Source organism: Nymphalis io, chromosome 17, assembly GCF_905147045.1.
Source record: "Nymphalis io chromosome 17, ilAglIoxx1.1, whole genome shotgun sequence".
NCBI classification, from domain to species: domain Eukaryota; kingdom Metazoa; phylum Arthropoda; class Insecta; order Lepidoptera; family Nymphalidae; genus Nymphalis; species Nymphalis io.
In genome coordinates, this window is record NC_065904.1 from 4,621,992 (window position 1) to 4,649,089 (window position 27,098).

General features: G+C 32.7%; 1 protein-coding gene across 2 annotated transcripts in view; it reads right to left on the reverse strand.

The window, feature by feature from the left end:
• Positions 1 to 1,387: 1,387 nt before the first annotated feature.
• Positions 1,388 to 27,098, reverse strand: part of LOC126775087 (angiogenic factor with G patch and FHA domains 1) — a 36,698-nt gene continuing 10,987 nt past the window's right edge. For both annotated transcript variants that reach the window (XM_050496846.1, XM_050496845.1), the window contains one exon: positions 1,388 to 2,600. In XM_050496846.1, coding sequence (XP_050352803.1) covers positions 2,427 to 2,600 — 174 coding nt within the window. In that variant the 3' untranslated portion in view covers positions 1,388 to 2,426. The remainder of the gene's footprint in view (positions 2,601 to 27,098) is intronic.

Sequence of the window (27,098 nt, forward strand, 5' to 3'; positions counted from 1 at the left end):
TAAGATTAAAAGAAAATTATTTACTGTATTTTCTTACAAACTATGGGCAAAAATAGTTGATGACCGTTTTTTTGTGATATTAAACGCTTAATGTAAAAAAAATTGATTATAATGAAAAATTTAAAGCTGGCATATTATAATTTATAAGTTTCTTTTGTCCCGGCTATCCATCCGCCCGAATATCGTTAGATATTTTAGCGCATAGCATCAATACTTTGTATTACTGTTTCAGTTTGAAGGGAGAGTAAGCCCGAGTAATTACAGACTCAAGGGATATATCATCTCACATGCCATGCCTGGCGGCGTATTGATAGTGTAATGGTACCACTTACCACCAGGTGGCCCCTTGCTTTAATATTCTGTTCTATATTTAAAAAAGTGGTTAGAATATACATTGTATTAATACATATATATACAAAATTAGCAGACTGAAATTGCAGTGCGCTGGTCGTCTATGTCTGGAAGAGCGATTGCCGTTGAAGCAAAGAAGTCCTAGAGTGGAGCACCATTCGGCGGAGAACATCGAGCTTTGGCGCATCTTGTGAGAGGCTTATTTCTAGCAGTGGATTGAAATTGGCTGATGATGATAATGACATGCTATTTTTAACAAACTGAAATAATGCATTATTCTATAACTCTATATACATTAGTTTCAAATAAGACAGACATATAATTACTTGATTTTTAAAATAACGATATATGTGATAAAATGAAGTAATTCTTCATTTTTAAAATAAATTTGAATTCTCATTTTAATCATGTGTTATATTTAAACGAATATGTAACGTTATATTATTTAAGTAATATCAAGTGTTTAATTATTGTTACTTATCTTGTCTGTCTTAAGTAGAAGTTAGAACGATTTAGTTAGTTACTTAACTTGTAATTTGTTTACATTACACGAACGTTAATTCATACTCATGATATAAATGGGAAAGCAACTCTCTCTTTGTTGTGACTGTTGCATTTTCACGACCAATGTCCTGTTACTTTATTTAAGAAAAGATTCGTTTTACTTACGGATGGTTGACTTAGCTCCGAAGCTGGATTCAAAAGCGTCCTTATACGTTTCGTACTTGTAAGTTTCGTAGACGTGAAAATTTAATGAAACGACTAACGACTTCTTACTCTATAAACAACCATATGTTACCGTGTAATAATAACCGTGATCAAATCCTTTAACCATTTTGACAGATTATTTTTGGAGATAATTTGAACAATGAGTTTTTAATTATTTCGGGTACAGGCTATTTTTATCAATAACGTCAAGTGAGTACTTCACTTGACGTGAACGATGTAATTCTAAGTCGATAGAATTATAGTCAACGAAATCCTTTTAAAAAACAAATATATTTTTAACTTAGGATATATAAATGATACAATATAATATTTACAATTTTTTATTCAAATATTAAGACTTCTTAATGTGAAATTACATTGCAATGTATTCATGACTTAATAATTAACACATTATTATTTACCGTCTAGACACTAGACGGCTGGATTTGTAGTAGAATAGTTACGATGAAATATGTAGACTTTTAAATCTTAATTCTTTTCACTATACGATTCATTTGCATTAAAATAGTTTCAATATGTGTCTAGTATCTATAATAACTAATAACTGCCACGATGGTCTAGTGGCTTGATGTAAGGCCGAAGACCCGGAGGTCAAGTTCAATTCCCAGGTCGGGCCGATAAAAATTTATTGGGTATTTCTCTCAGAAAATTCTCAGTAGCAGCCCGGAGTCCGGAAGTTGGAAGCGTTTACACTCCCGCGCCTCAGAAAGCACGTAAAGCCGTTGGTCCTGCGCCTGAATTCTTTCTGGTCGTGTCGGATTGCCGTCCCATCCGATTATGAGAGTTAGGGAATGCACTTGTGTTTTGCGCACTGTAATATCTCCTGCGTAGTTGGCTAACTCTCTTGAGATTGGCCGCCGTGGCCGAAATCGGTCTGGAGGGCATTATTATTAGTATCTAATTAAATATAAATTATTAAGGACAGTTTTTTTTTATTTAATCGATGATTTTATTTTGTAGGTTTCATTGAAGTGCCAGTTTTAAGATTTAATCTTTTCTGGTAATTTAATTATCATAGACAATGTCATTTTTTTTTCTTATTAATCTTCTTACTCGTATATGACGTTCGTATTATAAATAATTCCAAAGTTTTAAAAAGTTATGTTTTTATTATGCGATTAAAGTCCGGACAGGTTTATTTATAATTTAATATACATTTCATTTACCACATTAAAATAAAACACTAGCCGGTAATATATACATTATTCAAACATTACTAGACTGAATTAAACGTTTATTAACTCCTCAAATGATAATCGTATTCATTAACTTTACAACAAGGATTTAAATTGGTCTTTATTTTATCATCACTGATACAGTTAGTTAATTTACATTTATGGATATAACTATTCTGAATCTTCATCCATAGGTTCTTGGAAGGCTTTGGCGGGTGGTTGGAGCATTTTTGTCCTAGCAGCTAGACGGAGAGTTGCTGGTCCAAGGGTCTTGGACGCCATGGGTGCGTCGGGTGCGTTTCTTGCTCCGAGGCCTGCCTTACCATCATTACTGACGAGAGGTACCTAGTGGAAACATTGTAATATTAAAAAAGTTATTTTTAATAATTGTTGAAATTTTTGCAAGCCCATCAAGTTACCACCAACATACCAATTATTGCCAATCATCAATACTTTGCATTATGTATGCCGAGTGAGCCAGTGTATTAACAGTTTAACATTTTAGATTTCGATTGTTGAAGGTACAATAATGGAGTGTCAGTGCCTATAGGCAAAGGTGACTGTTATCCACCAGACCTATTTGCACAGCCTTTTTTTTTGATAAAAAAAGTTAAATAATCATTTGGGTTAATTATTTTATTATACAAATGTTCATTTTGCAATTTCAACAATAGTAGCCGGCAAACATGTTCATTGTGAGTAAAACAAAACAAAATCTTAAACTATAATGAATATAAATAAAGTTATGAGATACACGTATCTGATTATCGTTTGGTCCAACTGTGTTTTTTTTTAATATCTTTAATGACCGTGATATTGGTGAACGATTATTAAATAATTCTGCAATATTTATATGGCTATGGGTACTGTCAGATTGACATATTAGTTTTTTTTAATTTATGAACCCTACCACTGTACCGTCATCATATCACACACGAGGTTGGACAAAATTGAGCGCTGCAACGATGGACGCAGCTTGTAACTTGTATAAACTAGAGATTTAATTGAATTTTCCAAGTAATCTCTTAATGAAACTGATTATTATTGCCTTAATTAGTACGTCGGCGCTAATAATATTCCAATTACATTTATTTCTTATAAAAGGGACTGTATAAAACATATATCCAATAATTAATATAATTGAAACAATAAATTCGAGAAATAAAAACGTTTTAATAAAAAAAATGCGACAGGAAACTAGACAATTACGTCCATCTGCAATGCCAATCAACTAGTTGTCATTAAAAATCGGTTAGTCATTCACCGCGCGAGACTGTTCCTATGACAGCGCAGACTGGCCTAACAGCGATGAATGCGTATTGTGAATTGAAAAAAAGGGGACTACCAGACCGTAAAAGGTCGGTAAGTACGCGTCGATTACATTTAACGATAGACAGACGATTTTATTAGCGGTTCATTGTCTAGCGGGAGAACGGTGAACTTAGACGAGCGGAAGTCAAGATTTCCTGTGCCATACGCGTCTCGGGTTAGACGTCTATGATCCACGAGTTCAACAGAATAGATCAAAACAACTCCATATACGGCGACTTCAATGCCACTCAGTTACTAATATTTGCCGCACGTCTAAACGCCGTCGGTTAAGGGTTACGTTTAATTTAATCGCGAGTGTCCCGACGATTACAATCATTCATGATAAATTATTAGCGATCGAAGAAAAACATGGCGTCGGAAATATGGCTTCTGTTATTACATGATATATTTCAAATTTATTACGAAATAAATATTTTTTTATTGAGTAGTTTGAATCAAATTCTCTGCTTTAATTAGAATAAATTTAATTTACTTTAAAAAATGATATTATAATACTGCAATAAAAAAGGAAAATCACCGACTGTATTTGTGAAGTCAGTATTTCTTATGTAAAAAATATATAAAAAGGAACAAGTTTATTATTAACGTTGCATCCAAATACAAAATGCATAAAAGGCATCTTATAAATGAACTTGCATGATAAATAAAATGCAAAATAAAACCAGATTTGACGAGAACCTCTTAATTTTGATGGCTGTTTTAAATTATACCTACACACTGGACATACGAGAGGTGTGTCTTAGCGACTCATAAAGACCATATCCGAGAAAGTTAAAAGCTTTATATAGAAATGAGTTATGACGCAGGCCCATGGAGTCAACCTACGGTGATATAATTTAAAAATGCTAAGAGACGGCGTCCTCTTACGTCTGAATATGGGCATTGTCGCTTTAAACGCAAACAGTCCAGGGATGCGGGCGCAGTATTCACGACTAGCGTTCGTCATAGATTATTCGTATTGGAAGATACAATATTTACATTTACATTGCGCGACTAACTTCAAAGTATGCAAAGAAATTATAATTATTATATTTAGTATATTTTTCATTATTAATAATTATATTAAAAATCCAAGCAACTCGCTCTCTCTGGAGTAAGCAGTAACTTAAAAGGAGAGGAAGCCTATGCTCAGCTGTCAACACATTTACGGGTTGTTCAAATATTAAAAAAAACATTTTTATATATTTGGATTAATCCAACTTTTTTTTTACAAATCTGGCAGGCTAATTTCGATTTAAATGCTCGTTTGATTGGACTACTATTAAAGCAATTAGTAATCCATTGTCACGAAAAGGGGAAAAACATGTGAGCAACTTTTTCGAGATTACGAGTACTTAGAAGTGAATTAAGTGATTACGAGTACTGCATGTAAATATATTTTTTATGTTTTTTATAAAATATTTAGAAAAAAGTAAGTATTTTCAATGAAACAAAATTTACAATCCATATAATAATATTTTGATTCATATATATGTATATCTGGTGTCTGCGAGTTCTGTTAAAATTAAGTTGCACACAATCGCAGACAATACTGTAGATTGTCTACACCAATTTGACATTGTGTGTCACCTAGTATGTGTCATGGCGTTAATCATCGTCTTTTAACGTAATAAATATACTTCATCTTGCTTAAAAATCGAAAACAAGATTAGTGATTCAATATTTATTTGATTTGTAACCTCAATTCGAAACCAATGAGAATTCCTTTTAACCTTGAAAATAAGTAAAAGTTTATTTTTGGATCAATTTTAACTTATTAAAATAAAGAAGGTCTTTCAATAATTATTTTCGTTAATTATATAAGATAATAATTACGCTGTCGCATTAAAAATATTTTATAAAAATCAATTAATACATTACAGTTTTATTTCCTTTTTAATTCGGTATTATATTTGTATGTAATTCATTAAGTATTATTTCACGGCCTGCAGTGTTAAGTGCATTTTTTGTTATCTAAAGTATCTTACTTATTATCTAAAGTAATATGGGTAGGTATTTGTTTTTAGTTTAAAATCATATTAATAATAAATATAGGGTAGATATAATTATGTTACTTTGTAGCAAGATTTTCACACTCGTTTATAGAAAAAATGAAACGAATGAATACGAGTACTATGTAAAAGTTAGGTCAAATGCATGTAAGAAGCATGTTTTTGCGTAAGCTTACTGTCCACGTGCGCACACGTGGCCTATTTTTGAATAAAACTGGGAACTCGAGCGATTTGTCAAAATCCTCAAACTTATTTCAATCAAAGTATACTTTATTTTTCCGAACTCGTGAAAGACTGCTTTGGTGCACCCGATACCAAAAAAGGGCAACCGCAGAGAACCAATAAATTATAGTCCTATTGCCATCACCTCCTTGTTCTCCAAGATAATGGAGTCTATTATCAACGGCCAGCTTCTGCGGTACCTAGAAAAGCACCAGCTGATTAGCGACTGTGAGTACGGTTTTCTTTTCGTTTTATTTTTGGCTCGTACAATCACTTTGTGGCCAACCAGCTTTCGCCAGCGACTTTTACGAAGTGATATAACATAGAAACCTTCAAGAAAAGATCGTATTCATTCTTTAAAGGTCGGCAGCGCACCTGCAAGCCCTCCGGTGTGGCAGGTGTCCATTTTCGGTGATAGTCACTTTCCATCAGGTGAGCCTCCTGCCCGTTTGTTCCCCTCTTACATAAAATAGAACTCTATCGAGAAAAAAATATTTTAATTTTAATAAACCTTATTATATTCTAGGAACCGAAGACTCATAAGTATAATGACTTAAAGCAAACTGCTAACAATTGCAGTTATAATCAAAATGGGAACTAAAGAAAATAATAAATGGTACGTGTTTTTATTTAATTTTATATTCTATGACTCGGTTAAAGGATCAGGCGATGCAGTTTAGATCGACGATGCGCCCGCGCAATGACTTGACGAGTTTCCGACGATACACGCTGAAGATAGACGCTGTTCGCGGAGCACTTTGTAAATTAGATAGGTAATGCTGATCTTTGATATGCTCATTTTGATATCTTTGTTTAAATAAACAAAGGAGTTGTTTAATTACCTGAAAAATACACTAAATTCAATCTTTGTGTTTGTTTTTTTTTTTAATATATATTCATCATTTCGATTTAACGGTAAAAGTTCGTGACTATTCTATGAAATTTTGCTGAATAAATAACATGAAATCTTATCGGTGTTTTCCCAAATGAGTATTACTTTTAACAGAATAAAAAAAAGTCTTATATGTACAATAAATATATATTTGTATAAGTGTTATAGTACATTTAAGTTACATCAATAACCACAAAATATTAATAGATTTAAATGTAACATGCAATTACTAATAATATTTAAATACAGCAATATATAAAGAATAACATAAAAACGAAATCTCACGAAGACTTTTAATAAATATTTAAAAAAAAAATAATAATTCCTCAGTAATTTTTTTGAAGTAGAAATTTAATGCCTCTATGTGTTTTATTGTTAAAAAAGCATAATAGAATATAAATATAATATAGCTACCAATCCGCCTATCTCAATAAATAAACTGTCTAATGAATGTAATGTTTTCAAATTAAACTAGTAGTGTTGAGATTAGCGCGTTTAATAAAAGTTTCACATTTATATATATACGTATTATGAATTAAAAAAGTCGTAATGGCCTAGTGGTTAGAACGCGTGAATCTTAACCGATGATCGTGGGTTCAAACCCGGGCAAGCACCACTAAATTTTCATGTGTTTAATTTGTGTTTATAATTCATCTTGTGCTTGGCGGTGAAGAAAAAATCGTGAGGAAACCTGAATGTGTCAAATTTCATTGAAATTCTGCCACATTTGTATTCTACCAACCCGCATTGGAGCAGCGTGGTGGAACAAGCTCCAAAGGGAGCCTTCTCCTCAAAAGGGAGAGGAGGCCATAGTCCAGCAGTGGAATATTAACAGGCTGTTACTGTACTGTAATATTATGAAACAATTATAACCCATACATATACATACCATACATATATCAGTCTAGCTTTATAAGGATATGGATATATACAAACAACTCCAAACAGCAGTAATGACGAATACACGCATAATGCAGTCTGATTAATGTGCGAGATAGTCCAGACGAGATGAGAAGGTCCTGTGCATAAATCAAATTGTACGACATCTAAGCGACGCGTCAATGCAGAAACCTAGACCGTCGTTGGATACGCTTCAACAAACAAACTACTAACGATTGCAGTTATGATAAAAGTGATTAATATTTTGTACTAAAAAATAAAACCTTTCTCATATTATACTCAAAAATTTGTCGATAAAAAAAGTTATGGCTCCGTTAACGCGGGTTGAACTGCTAAATCTATAACTATCTGGACAAAATTTTAATAATTGAAGCATCAAAAATCGATTCAATTACAAAGTCAACCAATGAATTTGGTCGCTTAAATCGAAATTTACAATTTTCGACTCTTTTACACTTTTGTTGAGCAACAGATGTTGAACAAATAAAATTGTACCGTGTAAATGTTCTATTAGTACTACTTTTGTTTATTTAGTTTAGTTTTATTCGTGAAAAGGTCATACGTTCATAGAAAGTGTTAGTGTAGTAAAAAATTAGATGTTTATAAACATTTCAAAATATTTGTAAAATTGCATAAAACCCGTACTAAGAATGTGAATTGCCAGATATTTCTTAATTTTTAAATGAATAAATATTACCATTGCCTACAAGTACATAATATGTCATTATCTTTATATAACTCTTCTTTTTTCATTTTAATTCTATCAACTTTCAAAGAGTCCAAGTCCAATGTAGGTACCACCCTCTCATCAGATATTCTACCACAAAACAGCACTTGGTATTGTTGTGTTCCGCTTTGAAGGGTGAGTGAGCCAGTGTAATTATAGGCACAAGGGACATACCATCTTAGTTCCCAGGGTTGGTGGCGTTTTAGAGGTGTAAAAAGTGTTAACCATCACATTTTTTTACAATGCCAATGTCTATGGGCGTTGGTGACCACTTACCATCAGGTGATAAGTAATAAAATTTATGCTTGGGATAAGTGACTTTGAGTTCATGTGACTTCATTCAGCATACTCAAAAGGGAAAATATAATTTAGACTGAATTATTGGCTGTTGATGATTGATGATATTGGAGTATAGTGCACAAGTGTGTGCGCAAACACAGGTGCACTCTCTCTTCCCTCACTCCCATAATCCGATGGGACGGCAATCCGATACGCCTGGAAAGAGTTCAAGCGCAGGACCAACGGCTGTACGTGTTTTCCGAGGCACGGGAGTGTACACACTTCCAACTTCCAGACTCCGGGCTGCTACTGAGAATTTTCTCACAGAAAAACCCAATAACTTTTAATTAGCTCGACCTGGGAATTGAACCCAGGACCTCCAAGTCTGTGGCCTTACATCAAGCCAACCAACGAAGCAGTCTATAAAATATAGTGTATAAATACAGGAGACAATTAAAAAGGCGACTAGTCCTTCAAAATTAAAATATACTTTATAAATAAATGTCACGTAATTAACTCTTGCAATATCATTTACAAGCGACAATAATTGTACACGCTTCTTGATGTAATCCCAAACTATCTTGAAATATTTACAAGTGGTATTTTATTGAAAATACCTCGAAAATTATCTGACAATTAAGTCCATAATGAACGTCAAGAAATACCGACATACGTAACATAAATATTATAATTATTAAACTAATTACAATACAAAATCGCACCGAAAAGTTTTCGAAGTCATTTCATATGAAATCTTGGAAATAAGAATGTGAGTAATTCTACGAAAAAGAAATATTGAGGAAATATGTTCACGAGAAAAATATTAAATTATTTCATCAATAAGAAATTATTATTTCATAGAAGTTATATATATATCAAAAATGAATTACTGAGAATATATTTTCATTATAGAGTTTTCGAATTAGGTTCGTTTGTTTTAAATAGATATGTTTACCAACATGTTATTATTTTTTCCGATTATCGAGTGATACCTTATGTCGATATTCTACCATCAAGAAAAACTTATTATTTATTATCTGTACGAATAAATCAAATTGTAGTCTGTGTTAATTGCTGTAATAACTGCCTCTTTCTAAGTGAATATGGCGAGTTATCAAAAACAAAAAAAATATTTTTTGTCCGTCTGTTTGTGTGATTCGCGAATAGCCATATTAACTAAAAGAGAGGAATTTATTTCAAAATCACAGAAAAATACTTCAATTTTATTTATTTTTACAGATTCAGAACATTGGATTGTTATGGATTGAATACTAGCAAATTGTCCCGGCTTCGCATCGGTAGATAAGAAGAACAATGTATTTTGGATACGATTTGCGTGAAATCCGTTCTTAGTGAGCGTCTACATCGGGGACGGAGTAACTGTGACAAATTTAAAGTCAATCGAGCGGATAGTTTAGGAGATCTCGTGATGAGTGGTATTTTGCTTAGTATTTGTTTATATAAAGATTAATTTTATTGATATATCTAATATAGAATATTTATTTACCGGTGGTAGGGCTTTGTGCAAGCTCGTCTGGGTAGGTACCACCCACTCATCAGATATTCTACCGCAAAACAGCAGTACTTGTTATTGTTGTGTTCCGGTTTGAAGAGTGAGTGAGCCAGTGTAATTACAGGCACAAGGGACATAAAATCTTAGTTCCCAAGGTTGGTGGCGCATTGGCTATGTAAGCGATGGTTGACATTTCTAAGGGCGTTTGGTGACCACTTACCATCAGGTGGCCCATATGCTCGTCCGCCTTTCTATTCTATAAAAAAAAATTATATAATAAATACGCTTTCGCTATTTGGTGGGAATTCACGTAGATAATCAAAGTCGACGTTGCAAGTACTGTTTACAACAATTTCAAACGATTACTCCAATCAGTTCAAATTTAAACCAAACCAGAAACACCGATTATATAAAAACACAAAACACAATTATATATATTTTTTCAAAAAAAGTTTCGTTTTATTATATAAAATATTAATACATGTAGTTATTTATAAACGTTGAAGTAATAAAATAACAACGATGTAACGATTGGGGCTTTATAGCGGGAGTAAACACTAATAGTAAGGCTTGGCTCGCGTGGTGTTTCTACATCTGCATACGAATTGCAGTTCTTGGATATTTCGTTTTACGAGCATCGTTGGCCGCGTCGCGAGCCGCACACAAATGTTCATGTCGAATGACCGACAAGTTAATACTTATACTTTGATTGATGAGACGGCTTTTGAGGACTAGACGACGATAGGTAGTATTTACATTTATATATATTTAATTAAAAACATATTTTGGATTTCATGCTGCTGAACTTGTATGTACGTTTATGTAGAATTGTGTGAACGTGTTTAAAGCAATTAATAAAAAATAATCAACGTCTATTACCTTAACTCTAGTTACGAGATTATAAACTAAAATGGTGATCGAATACGTTAGTTAAGAAAATTGAAGTTATAGTTTTATGTATCTTTATCTCCATCATCATGTAATATTAAACGTTCGAGAAGAAACTCAATAATATCTAGTTTTATAGAAATAAAACTATACACAAGGCTTGATTATTATAATTAAACGTTTAAACTTATAAGAAACTTTTTTTGACATTTGTTGTCTATCAGTAGCACCTTAGACTTTTTACTTTAAAAAAAAAAAGATACAAAGAATAAAAAAAAAATAGGAATATTACGATCTTCAAAATTCTTAAACGAGTCTTTCAAGAGCGTATCTGTAGCCGTTAAGATTAAAATATCTAGCCTTGGTGCCTCAAATTTCCATTATGAATATAATATTCTTGGCACAATATCATTAAATGCATTATTCGAAACTTATTCAGTTTAATAAAAGTAAAATTCTCTATTAACGATCAATAAAACCATACGCTGTGAATGAAAACGACCCATTTCAGCGGTTCTTTATGTTAATAGTTTTTATAAACCGCCTACGATATTAACACTGTCCATGAGATCGGTAAAGCAAATATGAAATGTCATATTCAATTACCAATATCAAGCGAATGAGATTAAAATTTAACGACTTGTATCACGTTCTCGTATTTTGTACAAGCTGGTAGTAATCACCGTCTGTTTTGGTAGTTATCACATACCGATTATTCTAACGACAAACAAAAATGCACTGTGTTCGTATGTTTCCAAGAAAGAGATAAAATCAAAATATTATTTATTTGAGTAGGTTCCTTTAACTATATATATAAATACTGCGTAATATCTTTTTCGATAGGAGGGTGCACACACATTCGGTTTGGACAAATTCAATAACTGTAATCTCGAATATCGAATATTATTTATAGTAAATCAGAAAATAGCACAGAAAATGCTTAGAACTAATTAATGTTTAGTACAAGGGGCGGACTTATGGCTAATTAGTCATTCCGTCCAGACAACCGAAAACAAAAAAAAATAAATAGAAACCATAGATATATTTTCATTGAACCCGCAGGTATAAGTGAATTGCCGGAATGCGGCTGACGTTTTATTACTCATGACACAGACAACGGCATATTTAATACCTCGTTTAGATTTTCAGAAAACCCCATTTAATTCGGTTAGTCGGAAAAAAAAACAATTCACGGCATTATTGACTCCATTGGTGGACTGATTGGCATTTTTCGAAACCCACGACTTGTCGTGATGATTCACATCGCGGTTAATATAAGCCAAATAACACAGTTTCTTTATGTTTAAAAGTGGATAAAGTTTCGAAGTTCGGCGAAAATTCGCCACATAAATCGTACTAATATTATAAACGCAAGTTTGAGATGATGGAAGGATCTTTTTTACTCTTTCACACAAAAACTACTGAAGGAATTTGAATGAAATTTGGAATTGAGTTCACTTAACAAATAACGCAAAAGTAACTGCGGGTGGAGGCCATTAACAATTAAATTATTATAAACCAAACATTGATTTTATAAACCGTAATTAGGATTTTAATTACGTACAAAAAAGCTAAAATCATTAAACCGTTTTTTAGCAGTAGTAAAATCAACACTAAAATCAAGTTTTTTTTTATTTGGAAACAAATCTTGTTTATTCATATATGGAGCTCGCATCTTATCAGCAGTTTTTGTAATACAAGCATTCGCCCAGAAACATTTAAATTGAAACTTTACGATTGTTTTTATCGATATAATATTCGCGCCAGGCGTGTAAATAATGTACATATCGTGCAAGAATGGACGTGGACCTACGGACAAACGTCGAATTTATCTAACTTATATTTTTTACAGGCATTTACAGACGTACGAATAAAGCGTCTATTTTATAGACTCCTAAACGTCGTAACTTCGTAATGCGTTTGATTGGCCATTGACAGTTGGGATTTCTTGCCGGACGTGCTCTGTACGATCATCTCATCAAGAGATCGGTTTATGGTACAGTTGGAAATAATACAACTCACTTTATTGGCTAAAAATATAAGTTAGAAGTAACTCTACATTCAACTTTACAAATTAAAGAATTTATCATATTAATAACTAGTATCTAAGCTATTACTGAGTTTTGTTCGGTCTTAATAATTAGTTTTTTTGTGAAAAATGTCATTTCTCTGGATATACACTCTCCAGACCGACACAGTGTATTGATGCTACAAGCACGATAAGATTAATTTTTGTTTTGTGTCACAGTTATATATTTTTAAGTAATATATATTTTTAAGATAATTGTAGAAATGCTTTTAAGGACTAATATTCCTATTTACATCTTCAATTAAGGGTACAGTTCTATAAGGAATGGGTTGCTCGAAGTCCAAGACGAACCTGCGACTTTGACATCGCTAGGCAGCCTTATAACCATTGCTCTATTGGCGCTTGATATTCCTTTGAAATTTGTTAAAGTCAGCGTCGCACGTAATACTTTTAGAAATCTATATCATATATCGATTATTATAGGCCGATTTGTAATTAGGGTAAAATGAAGGTGATATGACATAACTAGTTCTAGAAAGACAATTGATGTCATAGTATAATATAGGTATGTTGAAACGCTGTCTGGAATTTTTAAATAGCTGGAGACTACCTGTTACCTATTATAACTAAATTACTAGAAATATTAGAAGACATATTTCTATCAAAACGAATTCAAATGAAAACGATCGTAAAGAGATTGAATGATTTCATACATATTATGATAATTCAAAATTTGATTTGAAATTATAAGTAATGTGATAAGTGAATATCGGTCGCAACGCGCATATCAACTTTCAAGGAACGCATTCTGATGGCCACTTTAAATATCGCTAGTCGCTTGCTTAAAAAAAAACTTAACTACTGTTTAATACTAAAAACTCATGTAAAAGCAAACTGTATAATAAAATTGAACTACTTCCTTCCTTATTATTTATGGCGTTCACATTTCATATGTTGCTTTCAGTTCAGTGACAATGCATTTTTATGGTAAACATGACATAATTCTATACATAGGATTGGCTCCAGATAAAGGATTCATTCTTTAGCATAGACACCGAATCTTGTATTTAAAGGCTTATTTTAAAAAGGTTTTTTGAATACATAACGAACGTAAATAAATAAAAATACTTAAATTAATTACACTTTTAATATATTTTCAATTTACGAATCAACTAATTAAATTTTATTTAATAACGCAATCTTTTTGATTGTGTAAGAACATTAAAAGTTTATTCAGATTAAATTTAACGCGTCAAGTAATAAAATTAATTATTTGTAAGAAAATCTATAATAAAGTGCTAATTAAGGCCGTAATTGATATTAAATTTTGTCCGTTAATAAATAAAACAAAGTAATTAAATAGAATATATTGTATATACCTCAAATAAATGTATATCGACTGCTTCATTCTGGAGTGGCATTTGAATTTGTTAAATAATTATAAAAATCTGTTGTTTTTTTTTTCGAATAATTGGGTAATAAAAAAATTAAATGAAAACATAAGAGTTAACTTCCTACAAATAGTATAAAACATACGTATTATATACAGATACGTAAAGATAGATAATGATTTATGTTATATTATTTTCACAAATATATCATATATTTACTCTTAGAAATTAAATGTTACCAATCAATGAAATAAAAAGTATTATAATATTCCAACTTTCATGCAATACCGTGTCTGTAATAAAAATAATCTTTATCTTGGCCTATGTCTGTCAATGTCTCAATGCAGGTCGAATGTCTCCTCTTCTCTTAAAAGAGGTTTAGATATTACGGGATGTATTTAGGGGTATATAGTATATGACGGAATGTTTACAACTTTGTTTGAGCCCTGCTGGGTAAGTTTATTTAGTTTTGTTTTGTTCCGGTTTTAAGGGTCAGTGAGGCAATGTAACTACAGGGACAAGGGACATAAAATCTTAGTCCACAAGGTTGGTGGAACATGATTGATGTACGGAACGGGTAATATTTATTACAGCGCCAGTGTCTATGGATGGTAGTGACCACTTACCACCACGTGGCACATTTGCCCGCTTACCTTTTTTACATAAAAAAAGAATGACATCCGATACATGCAGATTTCCTAACAATGTTTTCCCTCATAGCTGAGAAAGACAGGAATTATAAACAAAAATTAAGCACATTAATCTCAGTGGTGCTTACTCGGATTTGTACTCAAGATATTTAGTTACTTAATCTTTGCAATTATACTAATATTATATTATAATAATTTATATATTTTTACGTTAATCGTGTGTTTGTAATAATATAATCAATAATCATAAAAGTTAGTATGCACTTCCATATTTTGTTTTATACGTGCAAAGTGATCAAGTAGTCAATATAAAATATAAACCACGTGAAAGTCAGTGCCCGAAGGTGACATATATTTGCACCAGAAATATACGTCACGTTCGTTTCACTTAAACATTAAAAACTCACATTCGAAATTGATGATTAGATATAATTTTACTCTTCAAGCGCTGATAATTTTTCATTTAAAAAATCTTAATTGACAATCATGATTTCAGCTTTAAATTATTCTGAATATAAGCTTCACAATTATTTAAAAGCACACACATATTTTGGCATACCTACTAACTAAAAATATAGTTCGTGAAATATGAACGAATCTTACATTATTTATCACCGGATATAACACACGAACGTTTGTTAAAATTTACATATGTATCGCCCACGCGTCGATTGCAACATTGTAGCGTAGGTCCCGTTTCAATGACGTACGTTTTAGCACGGCTTTATCATACGAGTACCAACTTAGCCGCAAGCGTGATTTATGAAACAGGCATTTGTTAGATAAATTGGATTTTTATTCGTAATGCGAAAACAGATGAACATGGGCTTTAAAGTAAGGTACGTTTTTAATAACATTCGCTCACTCACCCTTCAAAAAGGAAACACATTATATTGTTGTTTTGCGATAGAATAATTGATGAGTGATACAACTAGACAACAACACAAAGAACAAAACTCTAGTAACATTACAATATCTAAAGATATTGTAATTTAGCTGGAAGCCATGCGCTGCTTTTCTTGAGTGTTAAGTGAATTATTTACAAAGTTGCAAGTACGAAAACTAGTTCACGACCCGTTGTAAACGGTGCATAATTGGTAAAACCGTACACTAATATTTATCCTACAATTATAGGTGAAGTGTATTTCGTAAAATATGTTATTACGTCTAGACTACAACTTGTATTTATTTTAATGTGAAGTTTTTAAATGTACGACTCTTTAAAAGTATCATCGCAAAGCGAGCCTTTTTAATTTAAATTCATATTTTGTAATTCAGATAAAGTATATTACTTTATATTTGACGGTAGCGAGTAATTTATACTTATATGTATCTTTTAAATGTAAAACGCAAATGGAAAGCGTCGCGGTAGATTGATGGTAACATTTACTAAAATTTTGGAACATTCATTTTATACCTTTTCGACCGGTTAAACAGCAGTTTCACTAAAAATAAAAAAGGGTGGATTTTAAGACTTCGCATTTTTGAAGTCCCAAAATAAAGTTTATTGTCAGCGGCGTGGGATGGGATGGAGCGGGCGTTTTTTTTTTACAAAAATAATCTGCTCCATACGAGTCCACTTTTCATATAAAAAGCTACATACGTCGCGTCATTTATTAGCAACATTGTATGCGAGTAAAAATTTCGCGTGAAATGCCATTTGACGTGTGCGATTCGTAAGCGACGCAGAATGGGGCTCGTACAAGCATCTTTCAAGCGGGCCCGAGTGGGGCGACGACGGTGTTTGTTATTCACTTATTCGCATTGTCAACAGCTAATTATGCAGGCTGAAGTTAAAGGCACACACTTCCTTTGAACTTTTTTTTTCTTTTTTATCTGCATAAAAAATCAAGGGAGGGAATCTATTGATCGCGGGCTATTGATTTAAAATCACTTATCGCAGTGAATGGTTCTCGTTCAGTATTTCTTTTGAAATATTACTGACGTCGGGTCTAGTAAATGGCATTCTCCGGCAACCCGTTACACTTGAATAGAACTACTTATTATAATTGCATTGAAATCTAGTAAATCATAGAACTTGGACTGTTCGGGATACGTCTTTATATTTTATTGTGTTTTATTTAACCGCCAGTCTTGTAAGGGTATCGATCCAAATTTAATTCTTATGGGAATAAATAACGCACTTTTAATTGATGTATACAATAGTTACTATGTATACATATAGAGTTCTCTGTACCGGTAATATGGTTCTTTTTATCATGATTTTTTTAAAGAAATTATATATTTAGTTACTTGTTTGAGCTTGTTAAATTATTGATTTTTAAACAAAAATAGTTTAAAGATTTATAAATTAATATAAATAAATAAAAATCCGATTAACAAGATGACCTTTACGGCTGTTGTCAAACCCTATTTTAACGGAATCCGTTAAGACATTTCCATTCAAGACTTTCAGCATAATATTATGAGGTACGAGCTGATTTCAATTTTCAACAGAAGAGTCGGTATGTCATGTTGACACAACACTCACAATTGTTTGAAATTCTCGGCCGAGACGACGGCGTTCGGACGAGATAAGTGCCCGTTTATATTACACGCTAGTGACCCAGCCTGGCTTCATACATGTAAAATTTAAGTTTTTAATTTTATTTATTGCGAGCTTTTATTTAACTTCAACTTAAGCATGTGTGGGTCGAACATTCGGACTGAATTTTAAACCAGTTCTACTCAACTAATTGAGCTAAAAGTTTGCATAACCTTTTCGTTTCACCAGGATAATACAATACTATGCAAAAATTTAAAATCGTTTATTTTGCTTTAACCTCTGAACAGAAAAAGCATATTCTTCATGGAATTTTATCTATGGCTTGCAAGCATATTATAAAATCGGTTATGTTTAATAACATTTTTGACATTGCTTGTTAAATGTGTAAAATTTTAGATTCTATGTTTAACAGTGGTTTAAGCATCATACATCTCCAATATATATATATATATATATATATATATATATATATATATATACCAATGTAAAGTATTACACCAAATACAACACTTATTTGGTGTAATACAAAAGAATTAATTTTTTTTTCGATATGATCATACTTTTGCAAAGTCAGGCTTTTGTAACCACAATTTATTTATATTTAGATTTCTTTAAAATTTTAGATGTTATTACTTATGTATATATTTTAACGTATTTCATTTTATTGTTATGCTTTATTTTTTATTGTTTAGCTTTTGTGTATTTATATAATGCTTTGTGCTATTTGTAATAAACTTATATATCTATGGACAAAGATTATTCATTCTATTAACAAAACTAAGTTCTCTTGACCGACCTTCTGTCGAGGCACTTAATGATGCACAAGTGTGTGTGCAAACACAGGTGCACTATTTAGTCCCTTAGTTAAAATATACATATACAAATATAAACATAAATAATAATGGGTTTTGAATAAAATTTTATACTAGTTTCAGATGTAAGGGTATTTATGATGATCTTAAGGTATATTTTTAAATAAATTGCGTACAATATATTATAGTAAAAACGACAATTTTAGGAATGGCTGAAGCCACATAACTCTCATTAAATTAATACATTATTAAATATTTAACAGTAACAGCCTGTGAATGTCCCACTGCTGGGCTAAGGCCTCCTCTCCCTTTTTGAGGAGAAGGTTTGAAGCATATTCCACCACGCTGCTCCAATACGAGTTGTTAGAATACACATGTGGCAGAATTTTAGTGAAATTAGACATATGCAGGTTTCCTCATGATCACGAAGGAAAACTCCTTCACCGTCAAGCACGAGATGAATTAAAATCACAAACTAAGCACATGAAAATTCAGTGGTGCCTGCCCGGGTTTGAACCCACGATCATCGGTTAAGATTCACGTGTTCTTACCACTGGGCCATCTCGGCTTTTTATTAAATATTTACTCCATATAAAAGTCTATAGAAATATGTTGTAAATTGTTTTAACAAAACGACACTCGTTTGTTTAGTGGATCCGAGAGTTTATAATTGTTGTCCTATCGAATCATCAAGTCAAAAACGATTAAATAGCTACTATAATTTTTTTTAATAGTCATGTCGAGATGTCACAGTAGTTATGACATGTGAATATTACACTTAACCAAAGAAGCGGGTTGAAATCCAAGGAAGCATCACTAAATTTATGCATGCAACTTGCATTATTTATTATACGATTTTTTCCTTCACTGCTGAGTTACATACTCAAAACTCTAACTCAAAAATCGTGAAAAAAATCTGCATGTGTCGAATGAACATTAGCTACATGTGTAACCAAACCGTATTGGAATAGCGTGGTGGAATACGCTCCAAACATTATCCTTAAAAGGAGAAAAGGCCTTAGGCTTTAAACGTTTAGTCATTCTTCATATGCCACCAACAATTATCTATGGTTTACAAGCATATTATATCATACTTTTGAAGCGGTAATTTAAAATATACTTTTTTTAATAAAAAAGAATATAATATTAGGTTTTATTATCTGCGCTGAGCCGTCATGTTACTTTTAGTTAATGGGGTTGATAATGCAAGTCACCACGATGTGGAAAAGTGCATGGCGAGTTCCCAGACAAGCGGACCGTGTCCTGATGTCCAATTTATGCATGAATTTATTTATGAGTTATTAAATTTTATTCTGTTTAGCAATTACTGGTTTACAAAATGTCAATATATTTAACGTTTGCTGGTAAACGTGTTATAATTAATTATTTATATTTAATTTATACAAATCTGTATTTAGTCATTTTTACTAACAACTGCCTGCTTTATTTTCGTTTTTAGATTTATTATTGTTTTTACTCTTTTAGTGTACAATAAATTATATTGAGTTTCTAATCGCTTCTGACCGGTAAAATCTACGTTTGTAACAATTCTTCTTCTTCTTCCTTGCCCTTATCCGTAGGGTTGGCACAACATGTATTTCCCTTCTCTGTCATATCCTTTCTTACGCAATCCATCCAAACTTTCTTCGGTCTCCCCCTTCCACTATATTCATCAACATTCATTCATTCATTTGTAACAACTATTAAAACTAATTGATTAAAGTAAGTAAATATGACAGATGTAAATATGGTGGACCGACGACTTAGAACGAGTCGCGGGAAGAAGTTATGAGATGTGGCCAGCGCAAGACCGGCCAACGTGGAAATCCTTGGGGGAGGCCTTTTTCCAGCAGTGGACGTCTTTCGGCTGATATGATGATGATGATGATGAAGTAAATATATTTTTGAATATTTTTTATTTGACCTTAGTTACATATATTGATGTTATAACGAAAATGCAATTTAAATATAATCTAATATAACTATGTATAAGTAATAAATATATATTTATTTATCGGTAAAATTATTGGTAAGGCGGTATCCAAGTTGATGTGCGGTAGCGCCATCTAGGTGCGAGTTACAGCATCCTATAAGCTGATAGGATAAAACCTTCTTCATGAAAAATATATACATATATGTCAACTTTCATGATGAAAGGTCGAAGCATATTAATCTTAAGCGATTATACCAACTTCGCATATATTATGTGAATTTATATACATTTGTCCTTTTCACGCTTGTACAGCTGGGCGGGTTTTAAATAAATTCAAAATAGACGTCGATCATCTTATCAATGATTAGGAGATACTATACTTTTAATGAAATATAATGTAGTTGTGTGCAGCGGCTACAGCGTAAGTATTTATAAACAATCATCATTACATATGTAAAGTTAATTATTAATATGCATGGGTTACCAATATTAATGATAAACTTTAAATTTAATTGTCATAGACTGTGTTAATTTTGTAACCTTGGCTTCATTAACGAAAAAAAAGGGTAGCTTTCAGAAGTCACCTAATGTATATTCCAATCGAAGAAGGAGTAAAGTAGTAGAGTAGTATTAGTAGTATTTTAGCATTTCAAGAATACACGCATTAAAATAGTATTGACCATCACCGAAATAGTATAGGTCTATCACCATTAATCGGTCAACGTTTCCTGAGTTAGTAATGAAGTGAGTTCTTACTGAACTACAGGCACAAGGGATATGACATCTTGATACCCAAGTTGGTGGCGCAATGGCGATATGAGGAGTGGTAAATATTTCTTCTTGCGTCGCCAATGTCTATGTGCGGTGATAACCACTTAAAATCAGGTGGCCTATATGCCCGATAAAAGCGTTACATTTAATTTATGTACAATTATAAGTTGTTATTAAATAAAGCCAAACAGATAACAATACATGTACAATTTGTACTGGTGGTAGGGCTTTGTGCAAGCTCGTCTGGGTAGGTACCACCCACTCATCAGATATTCTACCGCAAAACAGCAATACTTGATATTGTTGTGTTCCGGTTTGAAGGGTGAGTGAGCCAGTGTAATTACAGGCACAAGGGACATAAAATCTTAGTTCCCAAGGTTGGTGGCGCATTGGCTATAAGCGATGGTTGACATTTCTTACAATGCCAATGTCTAAGGACGTTTGGTGACCACTTACCATCAGGTGGCCCATATGCTCGTCCACCTTCCTATTCTATAAAAATAAAAAAATAAGTATAATTATAATTTAATCCAAAGGGTATGTTTAGACAAACTAAAAATCTTACAACATATTAATACTTTATGATGCTAATGAACAAGAAGTATGTAGAACTAACTATATAATATATAAAATAAAACTATGTATATTGTATATAACTGTATGTGTATGTGTGTGAGTGTGTGTTATATTATTATGTCGATGACAATGTAAGTATGATTTTATTATATAAGCTTTGTTTTAAAAATTAATTTGATCTTATTTAGTAACTTATTACGTGTCATATATCTATCATCTACATATTTAAAAAGCATTCATATGAAAATAAAGAAAGGTATACGTGGAGAATCGAGACGTCTCTTCACATGTCAATTCACAATGAAGTACCGTAAGTTTGCTGGTGTCGTATCATTAAAGGCATATTTTATCGAAACATATATATATATATATATATATATATATATATATATATATATATATATTAATATTATAAAACTGAAGATTATGTATGTTTGATCGCACTTATATTAGGATATAAGACTAATGACTAGAATTAACTTTGCATTAAAAGACCTATTTATTAGAAAATTGTGATAAGTCGATATAGGTATAGTATAGGTGACTGCCTCGTTTGTCTAGTGGCTTGATATAAGGCCGCAGACCCGGAGGTCCTGGCTTCAATTCCCAGGTCGGGCCAATAAAAAGTTATTGGGTTTTTCTGTCAGAAAATTCTCAGTAGCAGCCCGAAGTCTGGAATTTGGAAGTGTGAACACTCCCGTGCCTCGGAAAGCACGTAAAGCCGTTGGTCCTGCGCCTGAACTCTTTCCGGTCGTTTCGGATTGCCGTCCTATCGTATTATGAGAGTTAAGGAATAGAGAGTGCACCTGTGTTTGCGCACACACTTGTGCACTATAATATCTCCTGCGTAGTTGACTGAAATCGGTCTGGAGGACATTATTATTATTATTATAGATATAGGTATATCACGCTACGACAAACGGGAGCAAATAGGTAACATTTATCGCGGGTGAAATTACAGCGAGGTCATGTCTGTGCGTGAAGTAGTTATTATTATTTAATCATTGATGTCATTATCAAGAACCAATAAAAAAAAAACAAATTATACTAGTAGAAAGTCGGCGTATAGAAGCAATGAACGCTTAAGCAAACATCAACAGCAGGACAAAACCCATACGAAAATTGTCTTACGCGGTAATTCAACAGAGGCCACGTAGCCACTTGCAGTGTAATGTGAAAACTAATCGTCATTAAAAAAAAAAAAAAAATATTATAAACAACAAACACATAACTACAGAGTATGATAAAATATTTTCAACAATTTATACATGTAATTCGTTTTCAACAAAGGAAAAATCGCGATTTCTTAATAAACTTAAAAGGTTTACATAATAAAATGTCAAATATATACAGATTAAAAACATAATTACTGTACAAATTATAACCGCGTGGAATGTTATCTAAAACAAATCATACTACTGATATTATTCATATAAACCATTGAAAAATACATTTTTTCATACAATATATAAATTGTATGTAACTAATGGAATAGGTATTATCGCAACGTACTTAATTCATAACGAGTTTTTATTATAACTTCATCAACGTGAATCCGATCTGATGTTAACCGCAAGAGTAAAAACACGTGTGGCTCTGATCAAGTCACCGTCATCTAATCTCAAGCATAAATTACTTATAATCAGCTCAAGTACGGTGTACCACAACTTCGATACATCGATATTGAAATTTAGTCCTTATATCTAGGCGTACAAGAGATATCAGTGCTAGCGACCGATTGTACACTAATGACATATAATACAACCACGGTCCATATCTCATTGGTCGATGAAATATGATGTGTAAATCGTGTTCTACAACAATGTTGCTCGCGGGTCTCATACGGTATTAGTATAAGCAAGCAGTCGATTGCGCGTGTGAGCGCGTGACCGCAATCTGTGGAGATTCCTTAGAGCTTCTCGGCCTCGGACGCAACGAGGGTATTTCCCTCGTATACTGTTTCGCTTTGATTTACATGGTACGTAAAAAAAGCAATTCACATGTATTGTACCAAGCAAGCATTACATCAGTGACTGTATAGACGTAAAGACGAACGTTGCAAGGCGCGCACTTGTTATGTTATAACTTCACTCTACTGATATTCGCGACATTGCCAAAATAACTCAATCAATGTGATACACATACGAATGGTACTAATTGGTAATAGGGCTTCGTGCAAGACCCTCTGGGTAGGTACCACCCACTAATCAAATATTCTAATGCCAAACATAACATCTCAGTCCCCAAGTTTGGTGGCGCATTGGCCATGTAACGAATGGTTAATATTTTTTACAGCGCACATGTTTATGGGCGGTGGTGTTACTATACGGTGGCCCATACGTCCATCTACCTACCATGAGATACCATTTTATGTTTTTGTTTTAATTTATGAATACAAAAACATAAACTTTACACTATACGTTACATACTCGGCTTGCGAACCTATAGCATTCCGCGCGCCTGCAACCGCTTCATTAGTGAACACACACGGAGTTCACTGCAACGTTGCATGCTTCGTGGTGAGCGCTTGGCATTTTCTGTACGAACACAAAATGGATTGCAGTGTGCTCATGGATACCATCTCCATTAGGCCAGTTGAATATGCACGAAACAAATTAAGTTGAATGGAGGTGCGTACCTTACTGTAATGTTCGAATCATAAATGGTCTTTCGGCCAGTACTGTGCCGCTGCCGCAATTCGGCATTTGTTACATTGCACGCAAATGCTCTCAGCCAATACCACTCTAATATTTTGTTATAATAAATTCCTTATTTTACTGAAAATTCATACTCCTAAACGTTCGAGTATAACTATGATTTTCATTTCAGTTGAAAGTGTAGCGACTGTAAGTAAATATTGTATGCAGCGAAAGTATTCGTTACATCGTCAACCAAATGAACGGAATGTTATTCCTTAAATATTGAATATGGACTACAGTAATTTAGTCTAGCTGGCGTTAGGCAGGCGCAAAACTAATGAGCATAATTAAATACAAGTATAGAAACGAAGACGCCAATGACTGAACAAAGACAGTGTTTGTAATATATTAAATACAGATTCTTAACACAGATATTAAGTGTGCCATGTATAGTTCATAGTATTGAAAATATGATTATGAAGACCATAGTGTATATAATATAATGAATGGCATTGGACTTTGAAGTCTTGAAATAATTAAATAAATCTCTTTTTGGAGAAGGAAGTCTGTGTTTAATATGGAAAATTCGAATACATCAAAAATGCATGGAAACAAGTGTCGTAATACCATCGTCATTTTAATGGTGGTAGTGTACTGTACAAGTCAGTCGGAGTAGTATTAATACCAGTGAGCCAGTGTAATTACACACGAGAAAACCTATTCTCATCATTGCAGTGGGTTCGACGTTTAAGAAATAAAAATTCTTACTGTGCTCAAGTCTAAATGCTTCACTTAGTATCAAACGACCTGTTAGTCTGCCTTATTATTTAAACGAAACATTTTTTTTATAAAGTAGGAAGGCGGACGAGCATATGGACCACCTGATGGTAAATGGTCACCAACGCCCATAATCATTGGCATTGTAAGAAATGTTAACCATCGCTTACATCACCAATGCGCCACCAACCTTGGGAACTAAGATGTTATGTCCCTTGTGCCTGTAATTACACTGGCTCACTCACCCTTCAAACCGGAACACAACAATACCAAGTACTGCTGTTTTGCGGTAGAATATCTGATGATTGGGTGGTACCTACCCAGACGAGCTTGCACAAAACTCTACCGCCAGTATAAATTATCGGAATATATTATATGTGTATATATTAAAAATGAACCCTCGTACCGTTGAAAAATGTTAAATAACGAGCTACAATCGTTTTATTCGTTCGATATAATACCTAATAATTACAGGCACGTATCGATGATGATAGATCGAGACAATTCGAATGATTGCAATAATGGCAGCCCTGAGCCCTGACGTGCGACAAATGACTAAATTGCGCCTGAACCTATAACGGACTTACCGTTTCACGATATTATTATGCAGCTGCGCACTCATTGTGAACTACTGAAAAATATTCACGAATAAACTATAATAATAATAATGTCCTCCAGACCGATTTCGGCAACGGCGGCCAATCTCAAGAGAGATTAGCCAATTACGCAGGAGATATTACACACTTTCAACTTTCAGATACCGGGCTGCTACTGAGATTTCTGATAGAAAAACCCAATATTTTTTTATTGGCCCGACCTGGGAATTTAACCCAGGACCTCCGGGTCTGCGGCCTTATATCAAGCCACTAGACTAACGAGGCAGTCGAATAAACTATATAAGTATATACTTTGAGTACACGCAAAAATATGTACATTCTATATGTATATAGGATATACCAAAACCATAGACGATACAGATGACATACGAAATTAAAACAAAGGCATCATTATTTTTTTGTCAAGTGCCCATAAAATGCTGATTGACTGTTTTTCATGTAAGTATTATTTCATTGTATCGGAGCAAAAAAGTCGTGACAGCAGAATTTACTCAAATATCGTCTGTTTGTCTGTCTGAATACGATAAACTCAGGATTTTTTTAAGATTTTCACCAATAAACGGAGTGAATCATGAGAACGGTTGAAATGTATAATAGATTAAGGTGTTGTGTAAATTGGCTGATATATGACCATGATTGTTGAACATGTCGGAAAAAAAAATCGTGCCGAATGGGCCGCATTACTAACGTGCGCGGCGTAAACCAGTAGATATGTGTTACGATATAAACATTCTATGTAGACCTTTATTCCACCCGTGCAAAGCCGGGACGGGTGCTAGTTACCATTTATTTTGGATCTTTATAATTCAAATAAATAATAAGGATTAATAATATTAAATAGATAATAAAATTTATTAAAACAGCTATGACATAATAGACTAAAATTGATATTTCTCAGGAAATAATTTATTGCAACATAATACGCAAATTAAATAGTCATTTCGGTATGACCTCGTGGCATTCAAATTGCAGCCATTCCTTTTTTCTTATTCACATTCATTTTTAGGAGATTAATGTAAATTATAAACAAGTAAAGTTAGTTTAGTTGTTAGAGGTACTATTTATTTATTTATTTCACTAGGAAGCCAACATAACGTGTGTATCTACAATATAATATTTTCTTATTCTTTAACACATTATAATCTTAACATTTCAATATACATTTTAGTATAATATAATTTTTTACTGCTTTTAAAAATAATGTAATTTTTGTTTGTTTTTTCTTTTGTTGATTTTTTTCTATTTAATTCAAAGAATGTCATAATTTTATGCGTGCTGTAAGTGGCATTGTACACGCCGCAAACAAAAATTGCATTATTTTCAAAAGCAGTAAAAATATATATTATACATAGAAAAGTTACTAGTATTATGATGCTAAAAAATCTTTAAATGTTGAGG